General features: G+C 40.8%; 1 protein-coding gene across 2 annotated transcripts in view; it reads left to right on the top strand.

Annotated features, from left to right (window-relative positions):
* THEMIS (thymocyte selection associated) overlaps window positions 1-19987 on the top strand; it is a 74734-nt gene continuing 54747 nt past the window's right edge. For both annotated transcript variants that reach the window (XM_063151144.1, XM_063151145.1), the window contains exons 1-2: window positions 1-163; window positions 13649-13807. In XM_063151144.1, coding sequence (XP_063007214.1) covers window positions 73-163; window positions 13649-13807 — 250 coding nt within the window. In that variant the 5' untranslated portion in view covers window positions 1-72. The remainder of the gene's footprint in view (window positions 164-13648; window positions 13808-19987) is intronic.

Below are 19987 nucleotides of genomic sequence, written 5' to 3'. Positions count from 1 at the left end.
AGAGTGTTGCTGCCTTGAGAGCTTCTCCCTGGTATTTACGTGCCAAACCCACATGCTGCAGCGCTGCGGACCATGGCCTCTACCCTGCAGAAGTTCATTCATTCTCTGGACCTCAGAGCCCTTCCCAGGGTTCTCCAAATCCAGTCAGGCATCTATTGTCAAGGTGAGCATCAAATGTTTTCTGGCAGGGCTTTGCAAGCCTGTATTTGACATCAGGTCCCTCTTCAGACTGGAGTGTAGAATGGGGGGAGGCATAGGAAGGATGCTCATGGAGTTGTCTCCTAGAAGTTTCCCACAGCTGAGTGTTTTATCAAAGGCTTTGGAAATGCCTTTGGTGCAGCGTGCACTTGGTCTTCTCACTGGCAGTGAAAAAGAAACTAGTTAGTCCTTATCATATACTGGAAAGAGTACTGGAATAAGACATGAATTTGCTTTGCACTAACACAGAGCTATCAATCCAGCAACTGCAAATCACCTCACAGAGGTTAATTTATTTAACTCCTCTTGGACTTCTGGGGCTGCCATGGAGAAGTCTCTTCTGACTCAGAAATAAAGAACCAGGGAATCTGGAAAGTGACCATGAAGGACCATAAGATTTTCCTGAAATTCTGTCCTGTATTTGGGGGGCACTTCAAGTGTGCAACCGTGCAAAGGAGTTGGTATGATCTGGACAGGAGAAACACGGGTAATATTTTACTGGGTTTTCCTGCTGCAGATCTATTGTTATGATGTTTTTAGTGCTCTGCTTGTGCACAAAGCACACTCGAAAGGTTGTGTCGAAGAGACTCGCTTTAGTGGGAAAAATCTGCTCTTGGTTTGGGCATGGACTTTGTTCAATGACAGTGAAGACGTCATGTCAAGCCTATGTATCAGTCTAGAAAAAGTTGCTTCCATGCCACTGACAGGGAAAAACTCAGGTTCAACTAATAAAACAGAGAGGTTTTAATGAAATGAACTGAAGTCTGCTTCAGCTTCAGCCAAACACCCTCTATGGGATCCACAACATCTATCTTAACATCAATCTAAGTATTTCCATGCTGCACCACAGAAGGAGAGAGGAGGTGGCCAGAGTCTGATTGGCAATCAGCAGCTGTGGCCAGAGTGGGTGATTTTTCCCTCCATGACAACAGCCTCTTTGGGCAGAAAGGAAATGGGAAAGGGCATACTGAATTTGTGATGGTAGAGTACTGTCCATGTGCTCCTGATTGCTCATGCTGGCTGCCCTGGAAACTACCTATGAATAATACTGATACATAGAAAAAGTGTTCTGGGAAATAAACTTAGCTAAAATAACAAGAAACTTTTGAAAATACTGTTATTCTGAACTTTGCTATGTGGCCTGTTCAAGTTTTATCTTTTAAACTATACATATATATATATACATATATATATACAAAATGCTATGGTAAAATGATGGTAGCCCAGCTGTCTGTAGGTTTCTGAGTTCATGCAGTCTGCGTCCTAATGCTCATGAATGGTAAAACTTATACCAGTACATTTTTGTAGCCAGAGTATTTAAGTTGGTGATTCTCTATGCAGTCTAAGCCCTTTAATTTTCCTGAGGAGAAAAACAGTGGTGAGTAAGCACACAGACCACTCTGCAGCAATTCCCCACAAGTGAAAGAAAAATTATTAGCTGTTGATTAGCCTTGGGAGGAGGTGGTATGGGCTCCTGAGAATATTAGCACTAAAAAGTGACAGCCCTCATACTGCTCCAGTGCCTTTTTGGCCTTCAGCAGCACTGCCTCTTCCTGTCCTCTGCTCCTGGTGGCTTCTCAGCTGTTCTCATACGTGTCCCCCCAGCACAGCAGCTGCAGCACCGACAGCCATGCATGAGTCTCTTATTTATACAACAGGCAAGACTGATCTATTCTGCTTGGCTCCTTGCCCTCACAGCCATCATCTCCCAAAAAAATACTTGCAAGTACCTAGGAACACTGGTGTCCTGTAGTAGGCTTCTGTGTGTTCCTCTTCTTCCCTCTTTCAGAGGAAGATTGAGATGCTCAGGACACTTGGTGCCTGATAGGTTTGCAGGATCTAGGGCTACAAAAGGTCTTCTCAGGCCAGGCCCTCACTCCCTTTCTCTCCCTTCTTCCCTGAGCTCTCTGTCTGTGTCAGATCTTTCCTGAGTACTTTCCTTCCTTCTGCACCTGGCAGTTGGGGTGAACACATTGTTCTGTGATTGCATTATGATTTATGTCACATTTTCTGTTGAAAGACTAGTACTTCAAAGAGAGTCTGGAGTAACTCCTGTTATATTGCTAAACAGGAGAACGGGCCACTTTGAGCACTTCAAGTTTCCATTAGGACAACCACTCTTTAGTCCTTCCTCAGGCAGATCCCTCTGCCCCTGCACCAACCTTTTTGATCTCTCTGACCCCATGCAGTCCACCAGCAATCACAGTGTGGGTAATGGCAGGTCTGTTGGCAGGGAACATGGGTTTATTGCTCTGGCTGCTGGGACCAAATCTGAGCATTTGTGCACTGATTGTAATAGCTCCCAAATGGCTACACAGGCAGCCCACTCAGGTAAGTGCTTTTGTGGAAGGGGACTTCATAGGAACCTGTAACCATTCTCAGCACAACCTGCAGATAGTAAGGGAGAAGATCAATTATTAAAGCATTACATGTGATCGTTTGAAACTGATCAATCACCAGGGGTACTTAATTTTCCTGTGTAAGAATTCTAAATAGGAAGAATTTTTATATATGTAAATATTAATGTATATTTCCCCCTTCAGAATCCCCCTCAAAAAGGGCACGTTTTCTTAACATAGCATAGGCAGGTACACAGAATGGCTAATGGGGTAAATGCTGGTCTATTACATCCATTAGAGCTGTCACCTCAAAGCTGTAGCAGCCAACCAAAGAAGGCTACAGCAAGATACTTGATAATAAGACAACACGGTGTAATTGATTCACTGCTCTTCTCTGGTGCTCTGTGTGCTGTAGGGATGAAACTCTCCATTTACTCAATTGGAAGTAGCATTTTCCACACACTGCACTTAGGTCTAATGATTTTATAAATATAGGACTTGCAAACTAGCCTTACAGCTCCTGACAGATTTTCAGTACCTCTGGAAGCATAAGGAAAGTTTAATGCTCTGTGAGGATGAATGTTTTCCATGTGGTGAGGTATTTTTATTAGAAGCTGCAAAGTCAAGCTCCAGGGAGAGAGTGGGAATTTACTTGCCTTTGGCAAGGTAACATCTCTGAAAGGATCCATTCTGCTTTTTTATACATATTACACCAAATACAATCTAGGTCTCTCCTTTCAGACCCAAGCCTGCCTGCTACTGATCCCAGTGGAGAGCAAGTAGAAAACATATGCTGTGTGCACTCATTCTACCATTAGTCTCTCTACTGGCCTATAAAAAAATTATGTTTCTGCTGATACTACTGGAATGTGATGTATTTAACTGTAGTTCCCCAAACTGCAAATGGACATAACTTTATAGACCCTGCTTCCACATGGAATACTTTCAGCTAGAAAAGCTCTGGGCAATTGAACTTTTGCTATTGGTAGTGAATACTATGTTTTCGACACCTTTCTCAGGAAGTTCTGTTGCTGTTTAGCTCTCTGTTCTGGGCACGAAGAAGAGGAAAGCATTTTCCTTGAATGATATCAGTGATTTGAATGCCACACTTGGACTTTGGGGCTGGCTAAAGCCTTACCAGTTTGCCTCTAGGCAGAATAGTCAAGGTTGGAGACTCTTATTCACACTTCCATGTTTCTATTCTGCTTTGGCTCCAGCTGTGTGGGGCTGCATAGTCAGAGACCCAACCTGCAGCCATCACCTACTCCTGTCTGCCACTTTGCAGAGTCAGAAATGTGGGGTGTTGGTAAGAGCCCTGAGTTCTTCCAAAATGCTTTTCATCATCATCAAAAGTCCATCCAGAAGCAGAGAAATTATCATCATCCCTGGTTTGAAAACAGAAACACAGATGAAAGGAGATGGTAGTTCTGCAAATGCCAGGGATGCCTGTCAGGGCAGTTGCTCTGGACTCTGCAGTTGTAATGTCCTTACTACAGAAACTGGACTGCACTGTTGAATCTCTGAAGGGAATAGGAAGGATGATTATAAAATGAAAGCAAGTCTGCCAGATACAGATAACTTGGTAATCAGCACTGATTAGAAAGGAACTACGGTGCAGACTGAAGTACATGATAACAGCTCATTAAAATAGGTTTTTAAAAAATTAAATTGCTGAAACTCCATTGGGAACTGATTTGATTGATCAAATATCTTTCTTTGAACATTTTAGTAAATATTGATACTTAGTGAGGTAAGTACTGTCTGACCACTGATTTTTACAGATAGCATGCAAGTGTAGGCTTTCATTTTTATGTTGCAAAAATTCTGTCTATTTTAATACTAATATAATTATTTTATGGGTAGTTGAATTTAATATTTTGCAGGCTTAATTTAACCAGTGGCAAAACAGTAAAAAGTGCCAATTTTAATTGTGAAAAATGAAGAACCTCTCAAGGCACCTCTTCTGTTGATGTTTGTTGTCATTAGCCTACCCACAGTCTTCTCATTCTTGCGCCACCTAAACACATGCATCATTAATGGTATTCCCCCATTTTTTCAGGGGTTGAAACTTGCCAGAGCGTGGGGAGAGTTTGTAGCTCTGCTCTGCAGTTCAGTTATTTGAAAACAGCAATTGTGTTGTGTAAACTGCAGTTCCAGGACATACCCTCTTTTACAACAGGCCTGTGAAACACATCAGGAAACTCTGAGCTCCTTCTCTGAGGAGAAGGGCACTCTAAGCCAGCAGCCACCATCTCTGCAGCCTGGGTATGCAGGGAAGCAGTGTGCTGTAGCTGTGGTACTCCAGTCTCTGGGATTCAGGAAAGTGCTAGATCTGTGCAGGGAGGACATACTGGGAAGAGGCAACTGTGGGGTCACAAGTATATCCTTGGTTAATGTCCTTCCAGACTTAAGGGATCTAAAGATTCTTAGAATTGGCAGGTTGGGATTCCTCCTCTGGGCAGATGTTTGGTGCTCTCTGACAGCTGCACCAAACATGTGAGTATTGCCGAGAGACAATGCCAAACAAAACCCTTGGGTGAATAGCTCCATTTCAAAACTCATTTTGGTCAACTCTAAACAACATGACTCATGGTTCCTCTTGCTGGCTGCGTATCCACATTCGCTCGCTGTCTCTGCAGTTTTGGTTTCACTCTCTCTGCTTCTGTGACTGGAAAATGGCATCTTTCCAGCAGGCATTTCTGCGAGCATTTCAGGGAAGTGATGGGCGCTGCTGATCATCAACAGAGTTTGAAACAGTTGTTAACCCTGTTATTGTAGCTAGGCAAGCTGAATGCAAAAGGAATCCTTATCTATCCAAACTCAGCTGCCCTGAGTCCTTATTTAGACAAGAAATGTCTCTCAACACTAACAGTTCAAAAATGATCACATAGGGTACAACTGTTATACTGTTTCTAAGCCAACCTAGAGAGAACAAATCCTTCTCCCTTGTCAAGTATGATAAGCCAATGAGTTGATGAAGGCTAGGATATGCAGTCTATAATATGTATGGATAAAACAAGCAAACTGCCTCTTCATCCTGGATGGCACAGGATTAATAAAACTACTTTTTCTTACAAAAAGCAACAAATAATTTAAACAGAGGCTGAACATAAGACAGCTTTGATGAAGATAATTAGGGCTGTATTTCTTAGATGTGAAATATCATTAAAAGTTATTATCATTCTCCTCATTACTGGGTGGATTCTCACTGGAGTGCATGCCAAGGGAGAACTGCTTGTGAAACTGGTGAAACTTGTGGTACAGTGCTTTCACTTAGTAATTTGTGTCTTTTTTTTTTTTTAAGATAGAGAAGATTTTTTAAAGATAGATAAATATATCAGAAATTGCAAGGGTGGTTTCCTGTAAATACAGTTGTTTCTGTTCTTCTTGATTGATCAGGTAGGAGCAAGAGCCTTAAGTACAGCCAGAGTAGTTTGGATTCTTTTTTGTGGTCATTAGTTGGAGCATATTGGTAAATTTTCTCTATTAATATAAACCACTGAAACTCTCCTGCCCTTGTTCAAGCTGCTTCAAATGCCTGTTTTATTCTAAACAAGAAAGAAAGAAAGTGTTCTTCAGTGGATGTGAGAACAAACCCTGACTTTTTTGGGTCAAATATTGCTCATTTTATTCATACTGCTGCCCTCAATGGAATGACTCATCCAGACACAGTGAGAAAAATCTGACCCTGGGTAGCTGGCACTCTACGAGGTGAAGCTGATTTGAGGATCTCCTCTGAGGGGATTTTCTTTCTGTGGCATTCAGTTTTGGGCCTCCCCGTGGATGGCACAGAAGGTAGGAAGAATACCCAAATTGCCTGGCTTGTCTCAATGCAGGGGTCAACTCCTTGTCCTATCTTGCTGAAGCTCCCTCAATGTGTTGGTGTCCTATAGCAGAGAGCTCCCCAGTTGCCATTGCACTCGGGCTCCAGGAATGTGAGGAGGAGGAGGTCTGCAGCAGGAGGAGCCCTGTTTCCCTTCCCACAAACCCGTAAAAAACCTGTAAAAGTACTAAGATAGTTTTCATAAACTCAGGCTTTGGAAAGAAGAAGGGAAGAAGGGACAGCCATGTCAAATTGCGTAGGAGGGAAGATCCTGGGGTAAACATCCCATCATTCACAAGCCCATGACCACACGATGTTTCTGAGCTACAGGTCTTTTGTGATAAAACTTTTTCTTCAAGTACCTGGTGATGTGTTCATGAAGGAACATGGCATTTGTCCAGGTCCACTGTTTCTGGTTAGGTCCCTTGGACACACAGAAGTGGCACAAGGACCATCATGCTCTGACATAAGTAGGGGAAAAATGCTTAAACATGTTTCCAGTTCTGGACTGCACCTGTGAAGTGCTCAACACTCTGATCTGATCCTGCAACTCAGTTTGAGCAGCCTTCCTAAACCTCATCCAAAAAAATGTAGTTTTCTGTTGAACATATATGTGAATAAACATATTAAATTCAAATTAATTAATGCTGTAAAGAAAATGAATAAATCTAAATAAATCCTGACCAGCTATAACAGTGACTAATGCTGTTCAAAATCAGGTTTGGGCATTGTCTTCAGTGCTGTAGTAATTCTGACTCATTTGGGTAAACCCAAATAAAAGGTCAAATTGGGAGCTGTGGTTTTACTTGCTCTTTCCATTATAGTGGGTGCTGCATGCATAAAGCTCTGCTGCCACATGCAGTATGTGAGCCTCTAGATAGATGAGAATCAGAAGAATGCATTTAAAAAAAAATGTGGCCATAAACTTATCAGGAAAGTAATAAATCAGAAACCTCAGAAGTAATTTCTTTTTAAAGTCCATTATGATTGAAATGGCTTAAAGCACTTGACATTTAAAGTTTGACTTTATATGGCAAAAGATAAATCTTAATGGCTTTTGTTTTTTGATGGTTTCGTGCAGGCAAAAATCAGACCCTTCACAGCCTAAGTAGATATGATCTAGGTAAAATGCATCTTTGCATAGTCTCTTTTGGAAGATTTGTGTCCCAAACTGATCTAACCTGAAGATTTTTGTTGCTTAGGACATGGTAAAGAGAGAAGAGGTTTTGAAAGCCCAATAAGTTGCTCTGTCATTTGACAAAGGACCTTCCACTCAAATTCACACTGCCTTCATGACCACTGTTATCCTTGGGCATCTGGAGCACTGTGTGGGCACTGGGGAGCTGGGCTCACCTGCTCTCAGTGAGGGCACCTTCTGGGGTTAGGAAGGGAGGGGTGGATAAAAGCCATTACGGCATTTTATCCTGCTTGCAGCCACTCTCACAGCCTGGGGTTAGAGAGAGAAGCTGGGGTATGCTTCCTTCTTTGTCTGTCATTGTGCATGATTTCCAGCCTCTTCCCTACAAGGCATTGGATTATTTGAGTTTAGTGGGGGAAATTCAGCAGACTGCTGAGCACCTTTTGTGCTCAGGAGATATTTGACTGGAATAAAAAACTACCTAATGTCTCCCCATCAGAAATTGTTTGCTTTTCCTTCTGCTTAATCAGAGTATAAAATGATTTAAATGATTAAGCAAAACTCTCCTCCTTAAAACTTTAAAATAGATCTCTTTTCTTGCCAAAGAGCATAAACTCTGAACAATTGGCCAGCCCTCAAATAATGCCCATAAAGAATGATACCTTTTTTTATCGACACTAATTATAGATCCATTATGCCCTTCATATTACTTTGAGAGCCTGCAGGAGCCTTAATAAAACTGTGATTTCAGCTGAGCTATGTTGTAGGGGAGAATGGGCTATTGTAATTCTGGCTGAATGGCTGCACCAGGGCATGGAGCCTTTAGAACCTTTTCACCAGCCCCTGAAACAGAGTCACGTCTGATAGTGAAGACAGCACCCATATGGGCAGCTGATGACAACTTAATAGTGGAGAAAAGAGCACTGGGAAAAGGACATTGGGACAATGTTCTACTTTTTCAGGAGATGTAGGGGGATCTTTCATCTCCCCACTAAGCAGCCAGGCTCCTGGTTCTTTGGATCTCCTTTCAAAGACTGCTCAGCCTGCCAGCTGCAATGAATTCCGTGAGTGTTACTGAGACATGAAAGAGAAAATATTTTCCTTCAAAGATTCAAACTCATGGGACTAGGCAGTCAATAACTAGTGTTTGGCCTCCAAAGTGGTTTTGTTGGGAAAAAAGCTTGGTCTTTGTTTAAAAAAAAAAAAAAAAATAAAAGAGGGGGATACTTGGAAGAGCTTAGCAGCACCCTGTGTCAGACGGGCTGTGAGACTGGGAGTCAGCCAGCCTGGGCTTGGGCTTCACCGCTGCTGAATAACCCTCTGTGCCACCTTAGTCAAGTCTTTTGTGTCGTCTGCACTGCTCTCCCTGGCCCTTCATGCTGAACTGCCCGGGGTGTTTGGCAGAAAGGAGCTCCATCCCAGTGATGTATCGCTGCTGTTTACTCCGGCCCTGACTGGGAGCCGCTTCCATCAGCATCAGTGAGGCGTTCGCTCCGAGAGCAGTCACCAACAGAGCTCCAAGCTGCTGGGAAGAAAAAGGGACATATTACTGAGATATTTTATTGTTTCACCTTGCATTATAAAATATTTATCTCAGTGGTACTGTCAGATGCCCTGACATTAAGAATGATATCCTCCATCTCAGGCATTCACTGTATTTATATTTTATATTGCTGTTTTTAATACAAAAGTGCTCCTCTTGTACCTATAATGAGAAATAAATCAAATAAAGAGCTTATGTTAGGGAGGATGGTGGTGTGGCTGCTTAACATTTTAGGAAAGATGGAGGGAAAAGATACTGAACTGATTGTGACACTTGCTTTGATCTGATCACAGTGGTTGATAACACAGATTGTCGAACTAGAGATGAGCTTATGAAAGGATATAAATTTGGTTTTTATTGAACAAAGTAGCATTTCAGAAAAGGTTCTTTCAAAGGCAACAAGCTCTTTAATTATAGCCTTCAGGGGCATTGTTTGATCACTGTAAATAAGCTGCTTTATTCTAGGTTCTGCTAAAATGTTGGTTTGGGGGGGTTTTTGCATTATATTGCATACATCTTGCTCAAATCAAAACATTCTGTTCTCAAGGCCATTTGATTTGCATTTTCAAAGAGTTAGATTTTCTTTGTGACTTGAGTGGGAAAAAAAAGTTATTGTTGAGCAACAACAAATAAATGTTAAGAAGTGCATTTTAATTAAAATTTTATTTTTCAATATATTGTGTGAGGGCTCCATATTACACAGCTGAAGTAAAATCTCTCAGGGTCACATTGTCACAAAGTGGGAATTTTCAAAATGTTTTAAGATTAATTATCATGGTTTCTAAAGGAAAAAGTACTTTTATTATCCTTTTTGAAAGCTATGCGCTTTCCCTGGCTCCCTTTTACCAGCACAAATATTTGCTGCAAGTGCCTAGGTAACATTTTTCTTGTCTGAATGTAATCTTCATTGTGTTATTCCAGGCAAACTGCCAAGCAAGGGCTAAAATCAGGGCCAAAGCAACCTAGTTGCAGACAAATATGTAATTAAAATCAATACTGTATGTGCAAATGTACCCCCAAAAATGTGGCTGGCAGATTTTAATTTTTTTTTCTAAATCCTAGTATTAATAAAAATGCGCCTTCTGCAATCATGGTCTCAGACAGTTAGCAATCACCCACCCAACCTCTCATCCTTATAATCTTTCAACCTCTTGGCCTATTTCAAATAAATCTGGTAATACATGTTTTACTATTGATAATCTGTTGAAAGTTGGTCTCTGATATCTTAGATGGAAAATGTGGTGGCAACCTCCATCATTCCATTATTATACGATCTATCTATCCAACTTCTCTTCTGCAAAAGAAAATTACTATCCTGTGGTCCTTACTGGTGGTATTGCAAAGCATTTTGTTTTCCAGTGGATTAAGCACCCATGTTAATTTCTTTGATGGTAGGACAATGACCTCCCTTGATTTTAATTTTCTTGGGGGTTTTTGTGGAATCACTCTGTGGCAGATTTAGACTGAAATGGTCATTAAATATTCAATAACAGTTTTTAAAGAGCTTTAGCCCCTTAACTGCCTCATTTAGTAGATGAGGGAAAGGCTGTGGATGTTGCCTACTCAGATTTTGGGAAAACCTTTAGCACAGTCTCCCACAGCATTCTCTTGGGAAGTGGGCAGCCCACAGCTTGGACAAGTGTACTCGTCACTGGATATAAAACTGGCTGGATGGCCAAGCCCAGAGAGTGGTGGTGAAACAATGACAGGAAAGACATTGAGGTTCTGGAGCTTGCCCAGCAAAGTAAAAAAGAGCTGTTGAAGGGGATTGAACAGAAATCCTAAAAGGAGCAGCTGAGGGAGCTGTGGAATTTAAGCCGGGGGAAAAAAAAGGCTGAGAAGATCTTATCACTCTCTAAAACTACCAAAAAGGAGGCTGTGGTGAGGTGAGGGTTATTCTCTTCCCCCAGGCAACCAGTGACATAACAAGGGAAAATGGCCCCAAGTTGTGCCAGGGGAGGCTCATCTCAAATATTGGGAAAAAAATGTTCACTGAAAGAGTGTACTGGAGAGAAGCACTGGAACAGGCTGCCCAGGGAAATGGTGGAGTCACTATACCTGGAGTATTAAAAATGTGAGTATTAAAATACCTGGAGTACTAAAAAAGTGAGACATGGCACTTCATGATCAGTATTAGCAGCAGCCAGCCTCCTGATGGGAGCTGTAGCAATTTCCACAGAGGCAGCTGAGTTAGTCTGTGTTGAATTCCTAAGGGACTGAACAGTGCAAACAAATATGCACTATTTTTACAGTAAGAAAACCAGATTGTCCTTTTTATTTAGAGAGCAGCAGCTGTCTTGCTCTTCTGCTCAGTACCAGAAATGTTGAAAGCATGCTTAAACAGCACTTTTCTTCACCTGGCACTGGTTGATATTTGTGTGGCACTGTAATCCAGAATACCTCTGAGTTAGTCATCATCCTGGTGTGCAGCAGGAAGCCTTCTGGGTGAGTTTGGAATCTAAGAACAGGAGAGACCTTAAGCCTGTACAGGGTCCTCAGCAAAGGAAAACAGGGGATGTTGTCCCATCCAGCCTGTGAACAGCATCTTCCAGATGGTTTTTTAATTTATTTTTTCAATCAAGATGCATTCTCCAGAGGGTTAAAAAACCTACATCATCTTCAGGGAAACTGAGGATTTTCTGGTGTTCATCTCAATTGTTGAGAGCATTGCACAAGCAACCAATAGGTTTTTCTGGACACGTATTCACAAAAGAGCAGACTTACCCAGTTGCTCAGCATTACTCTCCATCATTCTCCTGTTGTTTTTGGTGCTCTGTTGAGGCTTTGGGTAGGTTTAGGCTAACACAAGAATAAATTATGCTCAGACTGGGCTCCCAGTGACTTCTCTTGAGGTCTAGGAGATAGTCAAGAACTTGTCATTTGCAGGTGCTGCAGCAGAGTTAATAAATAGATCACAGACTCAGTAAGAGATGCTTATCAGCCTAGGCTACATTCAGGACTGGAACTGTTCTTGAATGAAGACCAGAAAGATCAGTCAGCTAATTGTTGGGGTTTTTTGGTGTGACACTTGGGTGGAAAAAAGAAAAATAAGCTGGTTTTGGTTTTTCTTTTCTCCCCACTATCCTCACCAGCTACAAGGAGAGCTGTAAAGAGTGTTGCTCTTCAAGGAAGGGAGTTCTGCCAGCAATAATGATATTTCAGTACTGGCCTTCTCAATTATTGATTGCAACTATGTAGTCAGAGGTCAGGTTTTAAATATTTCTCATTGCCTGATACAATTCTTCTTACCTAGGTTAAAAAAAAAAAAAAAAGTAAAAAGGCAAAACTTTAAACTGAACAAGATATAACTAAGGGCTTAGAGCAATTGTGTGAAGGAATATCTCTCTTCTCAGAGGAGATAAAGCAAAGGGCAAAATTAACCCTGAGAACCCTTTGGGGAAGGGAAAAATGGAAATGAGAAAGAAAGTATTTTAAGTAGCTGAACAATACTGATAGGAGAGCAAATAAATACACTCACCAATACATTGGGAGTGGAAATGAGAACAATGTTTCTCATGACAAGGGAAATGAAATTTTGAGATGAGATTTCAGAAAGGGCATGCCCACATTGCTTCAGGACAGATCTTGGTTAGTTCTTGGGAGGAAATGCACAGAAGAACAGAAGCTAGTATTAAAGTCAACATTTCTGATGTTGTGTGTTCAATGCAATTCTGTCTACAAATGGAACACTATGTGTTCACTGCATTGCCTTTATATATATAGTTAATTGATCCCGTGCCCCAAAGCTTCTGCTTATCTCCTGCAGAAACCAGGAAGAATTTTCCTTCTTCTTCATAACTTGACTTTTGAGTTTTTTGGCTTTGTTCTTCTCCCTGTGCATCTGCTTCTGAAACAGTAAAGGTTGACCACAACTAGAATGGAGAAGGGAGGACTGGTTTTGGTGAAACAAAATACAGTTCAAGGTTTTGCTGAAGAAGTGCTGAAACACTTGGCTGGATTGCTTTGTTCCTTTTCTGAGAGTTCTGAACATGACAGAAAAGGAATTTTTTGCTGCCAGGTCTGAATCAATATGCTAATTTCAACATGGGACAGGGATTGCCATTGGTAATTTGCCACTTTTCCAATTTCTAGTACTTTCTTCAGGTCTTCTGTTACCACAGGAAACTCAAATGCTGGTTGCACTTAGATGTGTCCTGTCATCTCCCTGGGTACCTTCAAGGCTCTGTGAGTTTTTTGTATGCTGCTGTAGTCTGTTGTTTCCTATGGAATAAACTGTGCCCTGTGCTGTGCAGAGCCACCTTTAGTGAGCTCCACTGCCTGCTGGTTTCAGGAGACAGCTCCTGACAACCCAGGCAATCCTATGCTCTACCTCGACCTATTCTGGTCTAATAATTTGGAAATGTAGATTCTTCAGACCTTGTTCTCCTTGCATGCATGCAGAACCATGTACACACAGAGCTGATTGGTCATTGAAGTCACAAGATTGTTTTTCTCATGAACCTGAAGGGAAAATTAGGCTAATTATCACAAGTATTATTTCTTATACTTTAAGTATTTTTTTTGTTTTTGCTCAAAGAGGTAAAGACATATGACAAAGCAAGAAAAAGCTAAATAATGCTTTTCTTTCCTTTTGCATTTCTTTTCAGACTCCATCTATGAGATGTTTGGAAATGAATTCTCCCTCTCAACAGAAGAAGTCATTAAAGTTATTGGCTTCAAAATTAATAAACTCATAGCAAGTATCTGTGAGAATAATGAAGTCAGCCAGTTTTCAGCCAAAGTGGAATTACCACTAAATTTTCCTGGTATGGTATTTCATGAATACATGTTTTTGAGAAATTATAGCCCTTAGTAATCACTTTTGTTCATTTTATTGATTTGCTGTCTTGATTCATATTTGAGGTTGCAACTCAGCTGTCAAGAATACAGTTTTATCAGATGGTACAAGACATAGTCAACTAGTTTTTAAATTTCAACTCTCTTACAGTCCTTTCTCTTGGATAGAAGTTATTAATATTATAAAGTTTTGTGGTTGGTAATGCTTTCTACACTTGGAGTCCCTTGGTGTAAGAATTACAACAAAAATCTTCTTTTCATTTACTTATGACTTTGCCAAAACTTGTCTGAGCTGAAATCTTCCTTGTTGTGTTCCTTAACTATGATGTATTTACCATTACTTCATCTGTATTTTATTATTATGGGTATAAAATATTTTCAATACTCTGTTTTCAATACTGCTTTTGTTTTAATGATTTTTTTCTAACTATGATGGTCAGAATGGCTGCTCCATGCTTGGAAACAGGATTAGAGGGGAATGGATGTGGTTTTCTGCTTAAAAAGTAATTTTTAATTGTTCTATAGAGAAATCCAAATATATTCATATTTTGGAGGATGGACTTGAAATTTGGCATGTGGTACTGACTTGTTGAACCATACTTCCCTTTGAGGTACTTGAACCATATCTATGGTTCAAAATATGGTACTTGAACCATATCTTCCCCTCTCCATGTTACCTTGTTCAGGAGAGCTGGCCAAGTACTGAACCCAGTACCAGTTCATCATGTGTCATATTTATTAATTTCTGAATTTTGCTCTCATCTCAGTTCCTCCACTGCTAGGGCCCAGCAGCATTGAACAGGGAAGTGAATAAAGCACAGAGGGAGAAGTGTGTCTCCCATGTGAGTTTCCCAAATGTGGGAAGTAGAGGAGACAAACTGTGTTAGAAAAATGGTAGAAAAAGTTTTGATCTCAGAGCACGACAGAAGGATGCAGACTTTCCATGCAAAGATCAGAGAGTGGAGGCAGCTGCAGGTGGTTTCAGCAGCACAGGAAGACCCCACCCACCCACAGGTTTGCAAGCAGGGCATTTCCTATGCTGGGAGTCTTGCAGGCAGCAGAGGTAATGGGAGCCCCTTGGTGAGAGGACATGAGCAAGCTGCATGAGGAACTGCATGAGGAGGGCAGTGGGAGTGGGAGGGAGTCTGGGGGACAAGTTGTGGGACACATGCGTAAAGGAAACACTGGTACAGAGCACACACAGAACACAACAGACTTCAAGAGTCTGAGATCATGCCCAGGACTCACTTTGACCATCAGTCTAGTTAATGGACTGAATGAGACTACAGTTTTGTACAAAAAAACCCCCCACCCTAAATATTTAATTAGCACTGTATTGTACTGAAAGCACATGGGAAATTAAATTGATGCTGCATGGGGAACATAATATGAGTGTTTTCTAGTGTTTGAGTGCTTGACTTAATAACCTCATTGATGCTCTTCTAAAGTCTTGCTGAGTATGCCAGAGTGTGCATGTATAGGATTTAGGTTATGCCAGTATCCAAGCTGGGATGTGCTTTTTCTGCAGAAGGACACAAGACACACTTCTTGAACAAATAAAATGTAAAAGTCCATGGGAATGATGAAATGTTTCATCTGAATTCTACAAAAAATATCTTCTGCTATGCCTTTATTTGCCATCTCTAAAATACAGATTTCTCTCTGAAATAGTTGTGTGTATATAACTTCCCCCTCGCTTCCAAATAGATCCTCATTTTACCTTCATGTTTTTCTTATCCTGTGAATCAGAATGGTTTCTATGACCACTTATAAAAAGACTTTTTTGGAATGCCATTTTCAAGCACTAGTAGGGCCCAGACATAGAGAATAAAAGACCTTTTAATTATCTGTGGCTATCTAGAGATATTGAAATACGACTCTCCTGTGAACTCTCAAGATACTTGGTATTTTTCTTGTAATCCAAGTTTCTCTGATATTATTAAAATTTCTTCTATCTCTAAAATTCATACACAGATAGAAATATATTCTAAATCTTGATTGGCAGATGAGGTTGAACATTTGAATCCCAAAATATCCAACACAACAGAGTGATAAAAGTAATCCTAAATTTATTAATGTTGAAGGTCCCGACTGTTAGAACAGAAAGACTTGTGATTTCAAATGCTTGAACCTGGAATCGGGATTTATTTGCATTCAAGTGATCAGTTTTACAACCTGGCATTTGGATGCTGTTGCCCTGCTGAGCACATTTTCAAATTCGATCTAATCACTACAATTTTCATGCATAGTTATGAACTCTCCCAACCAGTGTTCTAGAAAACTGGGTTATTTCACTTGAAAAATAAATTCAGAGTTCATTTTGCTGAAATTTATCATTATTATCCTCCACATGATGGGTATTACTGAACAGCAGCACTGAAGAGGGGCATAATGACACTTCTTATTAGCCCAACAGGGAGCACCACTTTCCTGTTTTTCTCTGTATATGTACTCTTATGTATTCAAGAGCTATTTGGTAAGATATAAATTTGTCATTTCTCTAGTTTAGTTCTTAGCTGATGAATGATTCTGCTCTGTAGAGTCAAAATTTCCCAGTCTCTTGCTCTTTCTTGACCTTTTTCCTTTTCACTTTATTACATAGACGTGCTAAGATCTAACTGAAACACTGCACATGAAACATGGCTTGCCCCCATCTCTTGAACGAAGTGCAGAACTGAATTGCAGATGATCTTTTTCATGCCACCTTTGACTTAATTCAATAAAAATTTCCACAGGTCTCCAGGAGGCTGACCCTGTATTTACATTGTATGTACAGTGCCCTCTTGCCAGTGCTGATGCAAAGAGATCTCTTTGCTCTTTTCCATTTCCTTTGCCATGAGCTCTTTTGCATGCCATGGGCTCGTGTATCCTTTCACTGCACACATACTGGCACGAATGAGCAATGCTCCTATCTAGGTTACTCTGGGGATAGCAGCTCTGAGAGTGAAGAGCTAGGCTCATTGGCCTTAAATGAGCCCTACTCTCTGTCTTTCTGAAAGTACTTGCAGTCTTCAGAACTCCTTTTTTTCTTCTCAGATCCTTGATAAAGGCCTAATCTGCCCTCTGCATTAGAGAAACCGCTGCAACCGCAAGTTCACTATCTGTGTTATTTCTTTTATCCTCGTTCTAATTTGTTCTTTTTCATGCCTCAGAGGACAGGGCTGTTCTTTCTGTGCTCATACACTGGGTAAAATAATAGAAGTCTGCTGTTACTCTAGACACTTCAATGACTACATCTAACCACATTTTGAACTACAATTTTCACTACTAGCAAACTAACAGGCAGGTAATTTGCACAACAGCTGAATTGTTTGCCAGCACAAATGATTGCATTTCATTCTGTTTTATTCCTTCTGCAAAAAACATTACTGGACTGCCCCTGTTCTCATGACGTCCCTGGCTGTTGCTGCTGCTCATTCCTACGCAGTCTGACAGCGACAGCTGAGCATGACTGCCCCTTTGAGCACTCATCTGCAAGTCAGTGACCACCCAACACATCCGTGGAAGAACAGGGATTAGGCATTCAAAGGCTCATCTCAGTACTAGGTGAGGAAGAGCTGGCTTTTGGGACAGGATTGAGAGGAGGAGGATGCTGAAGCAGAAGAGGTAGTGAGTGGGTATTGGAGGTGTGGGAAAAGAGGAATAGCAATTAAGTCATGTCCAGAGAAGGTAGAAACTGTGCTCTTCCCAACTTTACTTGGGGAACAGAAACTGCTAGTCTGGGAAAGATAATTTGTTCTGCTCTTCTTTTTTCTTGGTGGCTGCTTGCTACCCTACTAGGCAAGCCTAACTATTGGTTTTCTCAGCTTTCTGTGGGGGAAAGAGAGTAAAATACTCCCTTTCTTCAAGAGTCTAATTAAGACTGAAAATAGGAAGTCCATAAAGCTCCAGAGTGGTACATTTTACACTACAGACAGTAAAAGAGAACTGCATATACTCTTCTGTAAAAAAGTGGTAAAAATATCCTTCTATCAAAATGTGCTTTCCCATAGCACATTCAGTCTTGTGATCCTCTGGCTATGTTTTCTCCCCCACACCAGTGAAATAATTTTCTCAGAGTCTCAAACTCTCTCCGTGTCAACTTCTTGAAAAGATGGGCTGATGATGTTTGGGGCTTACTAATCATTCATTGTATTATGTCTAGGCAGACTTTACCTAGTGAAATGTCACAGAGGCTTCTTAGAGTGGAATGATTACATTTTCCCACTATTATTGTATATGTGCATAACTCTTCTTATATGACCATTTTATTTTCCCTCAAACCATTGGACACAAGTACAGTTTGGTTGTAGACCAGATTGCATTTAGAAAGTAAATCTATAGGAGCAAGAATGCCAGATCTTGATAAACCAGATGGACTTTTTTCCAAATTTGTTATTTCCATCTGTCTTTCCCCCTTACAGTCCACCAAGATCTCTTGGGAAAATCTAAGTGAATTTGGTTCAGTCGTTTTATGGTTTGTGAAAAAGTATAAAAATATTTTTGCTTGACCTCAAAATGTCCAAATGTTAGCATCTCAAACTTACCATATGTCTCCTCCTCCTGGAGATTTCCTTGTTATCTTAGATTTGGAAAACATTTGTTTTTGCAATTTGATTCAAAGTGATTTTAATAAGACTCTGAATTGTTCTGGATAATATTGTTTGTGGTTTTTATGGTTCTGTTTTTTTTTTTACATATATACAGTATCAAGGAGAGCATTTATGAGAGGATACCGTGTCAGAATATGGCAGTGAATTCCACCCAACATACCAAAACAGTCTTTTATATATTTACCCATGTTCTATGTAGAGAGAAACATCTGGAACTTTGCACGTTCATGGCCAGTCAGAGGTGGCTGTTAGGTCGTGTCAGGAGTCTGATCAATACAGAAGCTAAGTATGCAAGCCCACAGGGCTCCTCTCTTGCCTAAGCAAGCATTCTGTCACCAAAATTACAAAAACCACCACAACAGAAGGCAAACATTCTTCTGTTCCCATCCTTGACAAAGCCAGTCTGCCTGAGCCAAGGAGTTAATCAGGTGTCTGGTTTTGCATAAAATCTGATAATTATGCTTCCATATGACACCTGCTTTCCAACCTGGGATGTTCATCAGTTTGTTGCTGAAATAGCTGTCTTCCAAATAACTTTGTAGGCCCAGCAAAATTAGTAGCCTCAGACTATTGTCAAACTCATAGAAGATAGGAATGTTCTTCATACCTGTACTTTGCCAAATATTTTCAACTGGAAGTTTTTTGTACAGTTTATGGGGGCTTTTTGATGTAATTCAGGGGAATTTGTGTGGGGCATACACTTGCTCCTGTTTTACTGATAGGTAAGCATAGTTACTGCCTTTGGGACGCATCATAAGTACTTTGAATATCCTTTTTAATGAAAAAGATTCCTATTTGTTTTCTCCCAGCACTGCCAAGAGATGATACCCATCTTGTGCTTGCAAAGCATGATACTGGAACACTGTTTGTCTTTTCCACAGGTTCAGTTTGTCACTGGTGCCTTGTCACAGTGATACTTTCCAAATGCTGATGAACCTGTTTGTGTTGATCTGCACTGACACGCTCCAGTGATGATTAAGACTGTGGTAGATAATTTCCTTGCTAATAATTGTGTTAAAATGGCAATGAGAAACATTGCAAATATCAGCGGGAGAGGCTGACCCTGTATTTGCATTGTCTGTACAGTGCCCCTGAAACTATGTTCAAGTTACACTTTGTATATTCATGCATGTACAAAGTTCATGCATGTTCCTTGCAGCCCAGCAAAAAGCCTGGAGGCTTTCCTGCAGGTTTTCCTGCAGTGAGGACATATATGTAGGGAATGCACTGACACAAGGGTACTGATTTCACACAGGAAAAGCTGGCTGTCATACAGACAATTGTGAAGGCACAAAACTGCACAAAGAAGTGACATTGGTGCAACTGGTGACTATTTCTGCAGCAGATCAAAGAGGTTATTACTGCTTGGGCTGCTGACAGGCCCTCAGAGATGTTTGTTCAGAGTTACTAGCAGCTACATGGGACACACAGAACCAAATATGCCTGATCTGTTGATGAATTCAGTTAAAAGCTGCTCAACAGACAGAATCTTAATTATGTCTCCTTTAACAAGAGTGGTGCTAAAGTTACAAAGTGAAAGTACAGGAGTTTGCTGCT

Source organism: Melospiza melodia, chromosome 3, assembly GCF_035770615.1.
Source record: "Melospiza melodia melodia isolate bMelMel2 chromosome 3, bMelMel2.pri, whole genome shotgun sequence".
NCBI classification, from domain to species: Eukaryota; Metazoa; Chordata; class Aves; order Passeriformes; family Passerellidae; genus Melospiza; species Melospiza melodia.
The sequence above is the reverse complement of the archived record's forward strand: the minus strand, read 5'-3'. Positions and strand labels throughout refer to the sequence as shown.